The 13,268-nt window shown below is 46.0% G+C and overlaps 1 protein-coding gene across 1 annotated transcript in view; it reads right to left on the bottom strand.

Annotated features, from left to right (window-relative positions):
• The window catches only part of LOC148439554 (uncharacterized), a 262,816-nt gene that overhangs the window by 96,743 nt on the left and 152,805 nt on the right, over positions 1 to 13,268 (bottom strand). The window contains exons 11-12 of the mRNA XM_088464593.1: positions 8,710 to 8,844; positions 4,182 to 4,297 (exon numbers count right to left, since the gene is read on the bottom strand). Coding sequence (XP_088320719.1) covers positions 4,182 to 4,297; positions 8,710 to 8,844 — 251 coding nt within the window. The remainder of the gene's footprint in view (positions 1 to 4,181; positions 4,298 to 8,709; positions 8,845 to 13,268) is intronic.

Here is a 13,268-nt window from a genome sequence, read left to right as displayed (position 1 = left end):
CAGAAGGCGAGGCAAGAAGCTGTGTGAACTAATTGGCCAATCAGAAGGCGAGGTGAGAAGCTGTGTGAGCTAACTGGCCACAGAAAAAAAGAGATTTCCCCCCCAGCACACTGCAGCAAAAACAATACTTAAATCCTACATAATAATAGCGATTCAGAGGTATTAGTTACACACATTTGCAAATATATGAATAAGCGCCAGGCCAATCGTCAAGGCTCCTCTATACTGGCGTCCCTAAAATTAAGGGGCTCACGTCCGAGAAGCAAGGCACCCCAAAAAAATTCCAGCCAAGGGCCATCCCCAGGGCATCACACGAAAAAGGGAAAAAGGTGATAGTGAAGTATGAAAAAAAGATGTGTACAAATAAATCAATAAGTGTTAATGAAATAATAAAGAATTAAAATGACATAAATATTGTACAAACAAATAGAAAAGTGGTAAAAGTATTCTATGTGAATTAAGTGGTGATGCCATGAGAAAGGCCCAGTCAGAACCCCCCCGGGGGCCCCACTCCCAAACGCTCACCCCAAAATAATTATTGCTACATAATAGTAGCACCCACTCTGGGTCCTATAATTACAATTGATGTACTGCATGATAACAGTACATATATAAGCTGAGAGATAACTTACCTTGGAGGTAAGCTGAGAGCTAACTGGCCAATCAGAAGGGGAGGCGAGAAGCTGTGTGAGCTAACTGGCCAATCAGAAGGCGAGGCGAGAAGCTGTGTGAGCTAACTGGCCAATCAGAAGGCGAGGCGAGAAGCTGTGTGAGCTAACTGGCCAATCAGAAGGCGAGGCGAGAAGCTGTGTGAGCTAACTGGCCAATCAGAAGGCGAGGCAAGGCGAGAAGCTGTCTGAGCTAACTGGCCAATCAGAAGGCGAGGTGAGAAGCTGTGTGAGCTAACTGGCCAATCAGAAGGCGAGGCGAGAAGCTGTGTGAGCTAACTGGCCAATCAGAAGGCGAGGTGAGAAGCTGTGTGAGCTAACTGGCCAATCAGAAGGCGAGGCGAGAAGCTGTGTGAGCTAACTGGCCAATCAGAAGGCGAGGTGAGAAGCTGTGTGAGCTAACTGGCCAATCAGAAGGCGAGGCAAGGCGAGAAGCTGTGTGAGCTAACTGGCCAATCAGAAGGCGAGGTGAGAAGCTGTGTGAGCTAACTGGCCAATCAGAAGGCGAGGAGAGAAGCTGTGTGAGCTAACTGGCCAATCAGAAGGCGAGGCGAGAAGCTGTGTGAGCTAACTGGCCAATCAGAAGGCGAGGCGAGAAGCTGTGTGAGCTAACTGGCCAATCAGAAGGCGAGGTGAGAAGCTATGTGAGCTAGATGGCCAATCAGAAGGCGAGGCGAGAAGCTGTGTGAGCTAACTGGCCAATCAGAAGGCGAGGTGAGAAGCTGTGTGAGCTAACTGGCCAATCAGAAGGCGAGGTGAGAAGCTATGTGAGCTAACTGGCCAATCAGAAGGCATGGCGAGAAGCTGCGTGAGCTACAGTAACTGGCCAATCAGAAGGCAAGGCGAGAAGCTGTGTGAGCTAACTGGCAAATCAGAAGGTGAAGGGAGAAGCTGTGTGAGCTAACTGGCCAATCAGAAGGCAAGGCGAGAAGCTGTGTGAGCTATTTGGCCAATCAGAAGGTGAAGGGAGAAGCTGTGTGAGCTAACTGGCCAATCAGAAGGTGAAGGGAGAAGCTGCGTGAGCTATCTGGCCAATCACAAGGTGAAGGGAGAAGCTGTGTGAGCTAACTGGCCAATCAGAGGGTGAAGGGAGAAGCTGTGTGAGCTATCTGGCCAATCAGAAGGTGAAGGGAGAAGCTGTGTGAGCTATCTGGCCAATCAGAGGGTGAAGGGAGAAGCTGCGTGAGCTATCTGGCCAATCAGAGGGTGAAGGAAGAAGCTGCGTGAGCTATCTGGCCAATCAGAAGGTGAAGGGAGAAGCTGTGTGAGCTATCTGGCCAATCAGAAGGTGAAGGGAGAAGCTGTGTGAGCTATCTGGCCAATCAGAAGGTGAGGTGAGAAGCTGTGTGAGCTAACTGGCCAATCAGAAGGCGAGGCGAGAAGCTGTGTGAGCTAACTGGCCAATCAGAAGGCGAGGCAAGGCGAGAAGCTGTCTGAGCTAACTGGCCAATCAGAAGGCGAGGTGAGAAGCTGTGTGAGCTAACTGGCCAATCAGAAGGCGAGGCGAGAAGCTGTGTGAGCTAACTGGCCAATCAGAAGGCGAGGCGAGAAGCTGTGTGAGCTAACTGGCCAATCAGAAGGCGAGGCGAGAAGCTGTGTGAGCTAACTGGCCAATCAGAAGGCGAGGTGAGAAGCTGTGTGAGCTAACTGGCCAATCAGAAGGCGAGGTGAGAAGCTGTGTGAGCTAACTGGCCAATCAGAAGGCGAGGCGAGAAGCTGTGTGAGCTAACTGGCCAATCAGAAGGCGAGGTGAGAAGCTGTGTGAGCTAACTGGCCAATCAGAAGGCATGGCGAGAAGCTGCGTGAGCTACAGTAACTGGCCAATCAGAAGGCAAGGCGAGAAGCTGTGTGAGCTATCTGGCCAATTAGAAGGCGAGGTGAGAAGCTGTGTGAGCTATCTGGCCAATCAGAAGGCGAGGCGAGAAGCTATGTGAGCTAGATGGCCAATCAGAAGGCGAGGCGAGAAGCTGTGTGAGCTATCTGGCCAATCAGAAGGCGAGGTGAGAAGCTGTGTGAGCTAACTGGCCAATCAGAAGGCGAGGTGAGAAGCTATGTGAGCTAACTGTCCAATCAGAAGGCGAGGTGAGAAGCTGTGTGAGCTATCTGGCCAATCAGAAGGCGAGGTGAGAAGCTGTGTGAGCTAACTGGCCAATCAGAAGGCGAGGTGAGAAGCTGTGTGAGCTAACTGGCCAATTAGAAGGCGAGGCGTCACAATATAACAAGGGTAATCATTATGTACTGAATAAGGAGGCAGATACAGTAACAGTGATAATTCTATTACAGGGGATAATTATTCTTTCATTTTATTAAGCAAATTTGCTTATTAATTATATTAAATGGTGGCAACATTTATTATTTTATGATGCGTTACATTTACAGTATATAGCCATAAAATAATGCCGTTCAATCCGCTAACAATTCCTTATTACTCCTTTTTTATACTTAATAAGGAATATTGTTGTCTCAATAAAGTTAAATACATTTTGTCTCCCTAATAAATGAAGGAAATGCGATTTTCCTGGCTGCTATCTGTGTCTGTGAGCAGTACAGAATGAGCCCTCACTATAAATGCATCGCCACTCCCGTCCTCCGGACTGGCCGGATTAATGAAGCCGTTTTATGGAGTTTTTTCCTTTGGTCGTTTATAAACCGATGGACGATGAGTAGTAAATACACCCCGATCCCATAGAAGTGTCCTCAGCGAACCCCTCACAATACAAGAGACCCTGAACCTGCAGAGAGAATAGGACAGAACTGCCAAAGTCAGGTGTACGGAATGAATAGAGATATATTCAGAAATACTCACAGTGATAATAAAACCAGAGTGTGCTTCCACATAGTATTATTACATTAGGGGTGTGCTCACTTATGCAACCTGGGTATTGTACATTTTAATTGTCGCTTCTTTTTCCTAGAAAGTGTCTCTGTTTTTCAGTTGGTACCAAGGTCACTATAAAGGTGGAAAATGTCAGAGGATTTATCCTGATTATAGAACTTGCAATAAGGGTGTGTAGACTTTTTATGTTAGACAGATAATATATAGTTTCCTTGCCATAAAGCGATCTTGTCTATATTTAATACCATGCACAGATATTACCTTATACATTCTTGCTGCAGATGTGCTAAAAGTCCCCTCTTGGAGCGCCAGGTCCCGTGAGACTCTGCTGGCGCCAGGCGTCTTTTTTGCCAAAAAAGCGTGTAAGTCGCAATGCGATGAGACTAGGATGCACCATTAATTTGATTTGTGTAACTGAGTCTCAGATCAAACTAATTAGCACGGTCTCCTGGCGCGCCTCGCAGTGCGACTTAGATGCATATTCTGCAAAAAAAGAACCCTGACGAAAGCAGAGTAACGCGGGACCTGCACAAGTGGCGCTGCGTGGCGTATTGAGGCTACATGTATGAGGACACATCTGTATATGTACAATTGCTAATTATACTTCTATTTGACAAACATTTTCATTTATTTAATGAAAGATATTTGACTGTAGAAATAATTCAGTTTACCATTACCTCAACCAGCTGGCTTCTGGGACGCGGCACAGGCGGCTGCACGCGGACATCTCCCGAGCCCGATGTTATTACAGGAAGTCTCTTTCGTGGTAGAGGAACAGGTCGGGTGAATGATCCTAAAGGACCGAGATTTATTTATTTTTTTGGATTATGAAAATTAGCACTAAAGGAGCTGAAAGTAATATGACATACACAAACACATGTAATGCAATCACCGTATATTATACAGCCACATGTAATGCAATCACGTATGTTATACAGCCACATGTAATACAATCACCGTATATTATACAGCCACATGTAATGCAATCACCGTATATTATACAGCCACATGTAATGCAATCACCGTATATTATACAGCCACATGTAATGCAATCACTGTATATTATACAGCCACATGTAATACAATCACCGTATATTATACAGCCACATATAATGCAATCACCATATATTATACAGCCACATATAATGCAATCACGTATGTTATACAGCCACATGTAATGCAATCACCGTATATTATACAGGCACATGTAATGCAATCACCGAATATTATACAGCCATATGTAATGCAATCACCGTATATTATACAGCCACATGTAATGCAATCACTGTATATTATACAGCCACATGTAATACAATCACGTATGTTATACAGCCACATGTAATGCAATCACCGTATATTATACAGCCACATATAATGCAATCACCATATATTATACAGCCACATATAATGCAATCACGTATGTTATACAGCCACATGTAATGCAATCACCGTATATTATACAGGCACATGTAATGCAATCACCGAATATTATACAGCCATATGTAATGCAATCACCGTATATTATACAGCCACATGTAATGCAATCACTGTATATTATACAGCCACATGTAATACAATCACGTATGTTATACAGCCACATGTAATGCAATCACCGTATATTATACAGCCACATATAATGCAATCACCGTATATTATACAGCCACATGTAATACAATCACCGTATATTATACAGCCACATGTAATACAATCACGTATGTTATACAGCCACATGTAATGCAATCACCGTATATTATACAGCCACATATAATGCAATCAAGTATGTTATACAGCCACATGTAATGCAATCACCGTATATTATACAGCCATATGTAATGCAGTCACCGTATATTATACAGCCACATGTAATGCAATCACCGTATATTATACAGCCACATGTAATGCAATCACCGTATATTATACAGCCACATGTAATGCAATCACCGAATATTATACAGCCACATGTAATGCAATCACTGTATATTATACAGCCACATGTAATGCAATCACTGTATATTATACAGCCACATGTAATACAATCACCGTATATTATACAGCCACATGCAGACACGTATAATACAATCACCGTATATTATACAGCCACATGTAATGCAATCACCATATATTATACAGCCACATGTAATGCAATCACCGTATATTATACAGCCACATGTAATGCAATCACCGTATATTATACAGCCACATGTAATGCAATCACCGTATATTATACAGCCATATGTAATGCAGTCACCGTATATTATACAGCCACATGTAATGCAATCACCGTATATTATAAAGCCACATGTAATGCAATCACCGTATATTATACAGCCACATGTAATGCAATCACCGAATATTATACAGCCACATGTAATGCAATCAATGTATATTATACAGCCACATGTAATACAATCACCGTATATTATACAGCCACATGTAATACAATCACGTATGTTATACAGCCACATGTAATGCAATCACCGTATATTATACAGCCACATATAATGCAATCACGTATGTTATACAGCCACATGTAATGCAATCACCGTATATTATACAGCCATATGTAATGCAGTCACCGTATATTATACAGCCACATGTAATGCAATCACCGTATATTATACAGCCACATGTAATGCAATCACCGTATATTATACAGCCACATGTAATGCAATCACTTTATATTATACAGCCACATGTAATACAATCACCGTATATTATACAGCCACATGCAGACACGTATAATACAATCACCGTATATTATACAGCCACATGTAATGCAATCACTGTATATTATACAGCCACATGTAATGCAATCACCGTATATTATACAGCCACATGTAATGCAATCACCGTATATTATACAGCCACATGTAATACAATCACCGTATATTATATAGCCACATGCAGACACGTATAATGCAATCACCATATATAATACAGCCACATGTAATGGAATCACCGTAAATTATACAGCCACATGTAATACAATCACCGTATAATATACAGCCACATGTAATGGAATCACCGTAAATTATACAGCCACATGTAATGCAATCACCGAATATTATACAGCCATATGTAATGCAATCACCGTATATTATACAGCCACATGTAATGCAATCACTGTATATTATACAGCCACATGTAATGCAATCACCGTATATTATACAGCCACATGTAATACAATCACGTATGTTATACAGCCACATGTAATGCAATCACCGTATATTATACAGCCACATATAATGCAATCACCGTATATTATACAGCCACATGTAATACAATCACCGTATATTATACAGCCACATGTAATACAATCACGTATGTTATACAGCCACATGTAATGCAATCAAGTATGTTATACAGCCACATGTAATGCAATCACCGTATATTATACAGCCACATGTAATGCAATCACCGTATATTATACAGCCACATGTAATGCAATCACCGTATATTATACAGCCACATGTAATGCAATCACCGTATATTATACAGCCACCTGCAGACACATATAAAGTAATCACCGTATGTTATACAGCCACCTGCAGCCACATATAATGTAATCACCGTATGTTATACAGCCACCTGCAGACACGTATAATGTAATCACTGTATGTTATACAGCCACCTGCAGACACGTATAATGTAATCACCGTATGTTATACAGCCACCTGCAGACACGTATAATGCAATCATCGTATGTTATACAGCCACCTGCAGACACGTATAATGCAATCACCGTATATTATACAGCCACCTGCAGACAGATATAATGTAATCACCGTATATTATACAGTCACCTGCAGACACATATAATGTAATCCCCTATCATACAACCACCTGCAGACACGTATAATGCAATCACCGTATGTTATACAGCCACCTGCAGACACGCATAATGTAATCACAGTATGTTATACAGCCACCTGCAGACACGTATAATGTAATCACCGTATGTTATACAGCCACCTGCAGACACATATAATATAATCACCGTATGTTATACAGCCACCTGCAGACACATATAATGTAATCACCGTATGTTATACAGCCACCTGCAGACACATATAATGTAATCACCGTTTGTTATACAGCCACCTGCAGCCATATATAATGTAATCACCGTATGTTATACAGCCACTTGCAGCCATGTATAATGTAATCACCGTATGTTATACAGCCACCTGCAGACACGTATAATGTAATCACTGTATGTTATACAGCCACCTCCAGACACGTATAATGTAATCACCGTATGTTATACAGCCACCTGCAGACACGTATAATGCAATCATCGTATGTTATACAGCCACCTGCAGACACGTATAATGCAATCACCGTATATTATACAGCCACCTGCAGACAGATATAATGTAATCACTGTATATTATACAGCCACCTGCAGACACATATAATGTAATCCCCTATCATACAACCACCTGCAGACACGTATAATGCAATCACCGTATGTTATACAGCCACCTGCAGACACGCATAATGTAATCACCGTATGTTATACAGCCACCTGCAGACACGTATAATGTAATCACCGTATGTTATACAGCCACCTGCAGACACATAATATAATCACCGTATGTTATACAGCCACCTGCAGACACATATAATGTAATCACCGTATGTTATACAGCCACCTGCAGACACATATAATGTAATCACCGTTTGTTATACAGCCACCTGCAGCCACGTATAATGCAATCACCGTATGTTATACAGCCACCTGCAGCCACGTATAATGCAATCACCGTATGTTATACAGCCACCTGCAGCCACGTATAATGCAATCACCGTATGTTATACAGCCACTTGCAGACACGTATAATGCAATCACCGTATGTTATACAGCCACCTGCAGACACATATAATATAATCACCGTATGTTATACAGCCACCTGCAGACACATATAATGTAATCACCGTATGTTATACAGCCACATGCAGCCACGTATAATGCAATCACCGTATGTTATACAGCCACCTGCAGACACGTATAATGCAATCACCGTATGTTATACAGCCACCTGCAGACACGTATAATGTAATCACCGTATGTTATACAGCCACTTGCAGACACGTATAATGCAATCACCGTATGTTATACAGCCACCTGCAGACACGTATAATGTAATCACCGTATGTTATACAGCCACATATAATGTAATCCCCTATCATACAGCCACGTACTATGTGCCGATTCTTCCTGCTGTCTCATACGTTCTCTTTCTGCCTCATGTTCCTCCAGCTTTAATCTTTCTTTAAGTGTTTTCATCTGATGCAGCAGCCTTAGGAAAGTGCGACGGCAGAGGATCGCCTTGTAACCTATAGAGGACATAACGGGAATCCGGGGACACAAAGGGAAGATGGAGGGATCTTAGATTTTGTGTATTTTGTAAACCATACAGGGCTGAGATACAGAACATACAACGTGTACACACATACATACATACATACATACAAACAAAATCCCACCAGCGTAAAACATCTAATAGTCCTAACACAAATATCTAACAGAACCTAATGTATTATTATAAAGTGCTTCTCATCCATCATCTCCACTACAAGCAACATTCAGGTTTAGTAACTAACTCTTTATCTCATTCACTAACAAGTTTTCCTGAGGTCAGCTAGATCCTTAAAGAGCTGAAAGCAGTAACATATATAATATATAATACATATGTACAATAAGAAGGGTGTGATATAGACTCAGTGGCCACATTATCAGGTGCCCCTTCCTAGTACTGGGTAGAGCCCCCCTTTGTGTACAGAGCAGCCGAATGTCCTCCTGGCATAGATACAACAAGGTGCGTCCGCGAATGTATATGTGTACTGCGTTTGCCTTGCGCCTCCATAGGATTGCATGGAGCGATTGCAGTGCACGCCATAGCGTACTGTAGCGTATGCTGCTGCGGGTAATCACATGGGACGATGCATGTGCACGTTTGTAGCGCGATCGGCAAAGATGTAGCTGGATGCCTTTCTGCTTACCCTTGCGGCAAAGCATGGTTATATCAGTTCCGGTCACCATCCTGTCAGTCAGTCTGGTCATTCTCCTCTGACATTATTTCCCCACAGAACTGACGCTCGCTGGATGTTGTTTCTCTGTAATCTATAGAGACTGATGTGTGTGAAAAACAAGAGATATGGTAAGAACTTACCTTTGTTATCTCTGTTTCTACGAAGTCCATAGGGTCCACAGGGTTGACCTTGGGGTATAGCTGGATCTGGATCCACGGGCACCACGCAGTTAAAGCTTTGCTGCTCCCAGGATGCACTTGGGTCCGTCCTCCTCTATACCCCGCCCCGGCCACAGGCACCTCAGTTGGTAAGCAGCTAAGGCCGGAGGAGGAGACTAAACAGAGAGAAGGAAGACTGGAACACACAAGAAACCATACTCACAGAAATGGGAGACGGAAAACCGGTGACCAGCCACACAGCCCATTTGAAGCCAGGTGCGTCAGGGCGGGCGCCCTGTGGACCCTATGGACTTCGTAGAAACAGAGATAACAAAGGTAAGTTCTTACCATATCTCTTGTTTTCTACTTCAGGGTCCATAGGGGGTCCACAGGGTTGACCTTGGGGATGTCCCAAAGCAGTTCAACTAAGGGCGGGGACGCTCCTGTGCTGAAAGGAGTACCCGGCGCCCAAAGGATGCATCCTGAGAGGCGAAGGTGTCAAACGCATAAAACCTCAAAAACGTCTGAATTGAAGACCAAGTAGCCGCCTTACACAGCTGAACAGCGGAGGCGCCACGTCTAGCAGCCCAAGAGGGACCCACAGAACGAGTGGAATGAGCCTTAACAGAGGCTGGCACAGGTAAACCCTCCTGCGCATAAGCCTCACAAATAACTGAACGAAGCCAACGGGCTAACGTTTGCTTGTTGGCAGGCCAACCCCTCTTGTGAAAACCGAAGAGGACAAACAAAGAATCCGACTTCCTAACCGAAGCAGTCCGGTCCACATAGATTCTAAGTGCCCGGACCACATCCAAGGAAGCCTCACCAGCAGAAAGATCAGGTGACTGAAAAGCTGGCACAACAAGTTCCTGATTAATGTGGAACCTTGAAACCACTTTGGGCAAAAACTCAGGACGCGTGCGGAGCACTGCCCTGTCCTGGTGAAAAATCAGAAAAGGAGGGCGACAGGAAAGCGCCCCCAATTCTGAAACCCTCCTGGCCGAAGCAATTGCCAGGAGAAAAATGGTCTTAAACGTCAGCCACTTGAGCTCCACCGACTCAAGCGGCTCAAAAGGAGGACCCTGCAAGACCCTCAGTACCACCGTCAAGTCCCACGGAGCCACCGGAGGCACGAAGGGAGGCTGGATCCTGAGAACACCTTGGAAAAAGGTGTAAACATCTGGCAGTGTAGCAATCAGTCGCTGAAACCACACGGACAAAGCAGACACATGAACCTTCAGAGAGGCCAGGCGTAAGCCGAGGTCCAAACCCGATTGAAGAAATTCCAAGATTCTGGAAACCCGGAACACCTGCGGATCATAGTTTCTGGATTCACACCACTGAAAATAAGTGCGCCACACCCTGTGGTAAATCCGCGCGGAGGCAGGCTTGCGTGCCCTAAGCATGGTACCAATCACTGAACTGGAGAAACCCCTAGACCTCAAGACGGCTGTCTCAAGAGCCACGCCGTCAAAGACAGCCGACCCAGATCCGGGTAAAGGCAGGGCCCCTGAGACAACAGGTCCCGACGCTGAGGAAGAAGGTACGGAGCGTCGATGGAGAGGCACCTCAGATCGGAGTACCAAGGACGTCTGGGCCACGCCGGAGCCACCAGCACGAGCGTGCCGCCGTCCTGCTTGAATTTCCGCAGAACACGAGGAAGTAAGGATATCGGAGGAAACAGATACGCCAGGTGAAACGTCCATGTCACCGACAGCGCGTCCACCAGACTTGCACCTGCGTCTCTTGTCCTTGACCCGTAAACGGGCAACTTGTGATTGTGACGGGAGGCCATCAAGTCCAGCTCCGGCAGCCCCCACCTGTCCACGAGTAGCTGAAACACCTCTGGGTGAAGCGACCATTCCCCGGGATGCACATCGTGACGGCTGAGGAAGTCCGCCTCCCAATTGAGGACTCCGGGAATGAAGACTGCCGAGATCGCTGGAACGTGACACTCCGCCCAAGCAAGAATGCGAGACACCTCCGACATTGCTGCCCGACTGCGAGTTCCCCCTTGGTGGTTGATATACGCCACCGTGGTAGCGTTGTCGGACTGCACCTGAACCGCCCTTCCGTGAAGAACGGGGCCGGACGACTGCAGGGCCCTGTACACAGCCCGCAGTTCCAGGATGTTGATGGGGAGAAGTGCTTCTTCCGCGGACCAACGACCCTGAAGCGATAATGAGCCGGTCACTGCCCCCCAACCCCGAAGACTGGCATCCGTCGTGAGCAGGACCCAGTCCGGGATCCAAAAGGGGCGCCCCTCGACCAGATGCACCGTCTGAAGCCACCAAGCCAAAGACTGCCGAACCTCCGCGGACAACACCAGCATCTGAGAGCGGATCCGGTGAGGTAACCCGTTCCATTCCGATAGAATCAGCGCCTGCAGGGGCCGGGAATGGAACTGGGCAAATTCCACCATGTCGAATGTCGACACCATGGACCCCAGAACTCTCATAGCTGAATGGACCGACAGGCGGCAACTGTGTATCCGCAGCTGCAGGGAGGAGACCTTCTCTGGAGTCAGGAAAATCCGCTGCTGACGAGAATCCAGCAGGGCTCCCAAATGAACCATCCGCTGTGATGGAATCAGGGAGGACTTCTTCCAGTTTATCAACCACCCGTGTGCTTGAAGACAAGCAATGGTCAGGTGGAGATGTCGAAGAAGCACCTCCGGGGAGCTCGCCAGCAGCAGAAGATCGTCCAAGTACGGCAACAGACGTAGACCCTGACCCCGAAGGTGGGCAGCCATAACCGCCATCACCTTGGTGAACACCCTCGGAGCCGTGGAAAGGCCAAAAGGCAACGCCCGAAATTGGTAGTGATGGTTCAGGATAGCAAACCTCAGATACCGCTGATGTGCCGGTGCTATGGGCACATGGAGATAGGCGTCCTGGATATCGAGGGAGACCATATAATCCCCGGGTTCCATCGCCAGAATGATGGAACGTAACGTTTCCATCCTGAACCTGGGAACTCTGAGGTATCTGTTCAGAGACTTCAAATTCAGGATAGGGCGATGAGAACCATTGGGTTTCTGTACCAGAAACAGAGTAGAATAGTACCCCGTCCCGCGCTGAGACTGCGGAACGGGAACAATGACCCCTGCTTGTAGCAAGGATTCTATAGCTACCTGAATCTGACCAGCTTTGGTCTTGTCCAGAGAAGGACTCGTACAGAAAAACTGGTGGGGCGGCCTGAACCGAAAAGACAGGGTGTACCCCTGAGAGACTACTTCTCGAACCCAGGCATCCGTGGTGGTATTGTGCCAACACTGGGCGAATTGGAGAAGTCGGCCTCCCACTCTGGGGTCCCCCAGAGAGAGGCCCGTCCCATCAGGCAGCAGGCTTATCCTCCTGCTTGGAAGAAGGGCGTTGAGCACTCCATGCTTGCTTCTTGGGCTTGGGTGCGGCCTTGGTCGCCGAATGTCTCGGGAAGGACTGGCCCTTGGCCTTACCCTGAACCCGAAAGGACCGAAAGGCAGAGCTCCTCACTTTAGCCGGCGCAGAGGCCGAAGGGAGAAAAGCCGACTTGGACTTAGCCAAAGTATCCACTATTCTGTCCAAATCC

This window comes from Taudactylus pleione, unplaced genomic scaffold (assembly GCF_031769625.1).
Source record: "Taudactylus pleione unplaced genomic scaffold, aTauple2 ptg001711l, whole genome shotgun sequence".
NCBI lineage: Eukaryota > Metazoa > Chordata > Amphibia > Anura > Myobatrachidae > Taudactylus > Taudactylus pleione.
The sequence above is the reverse complement of the archived record's forward strand: the minus strand, read 5'-3'. Positions and strand labels throughout refer to the sequence as shown.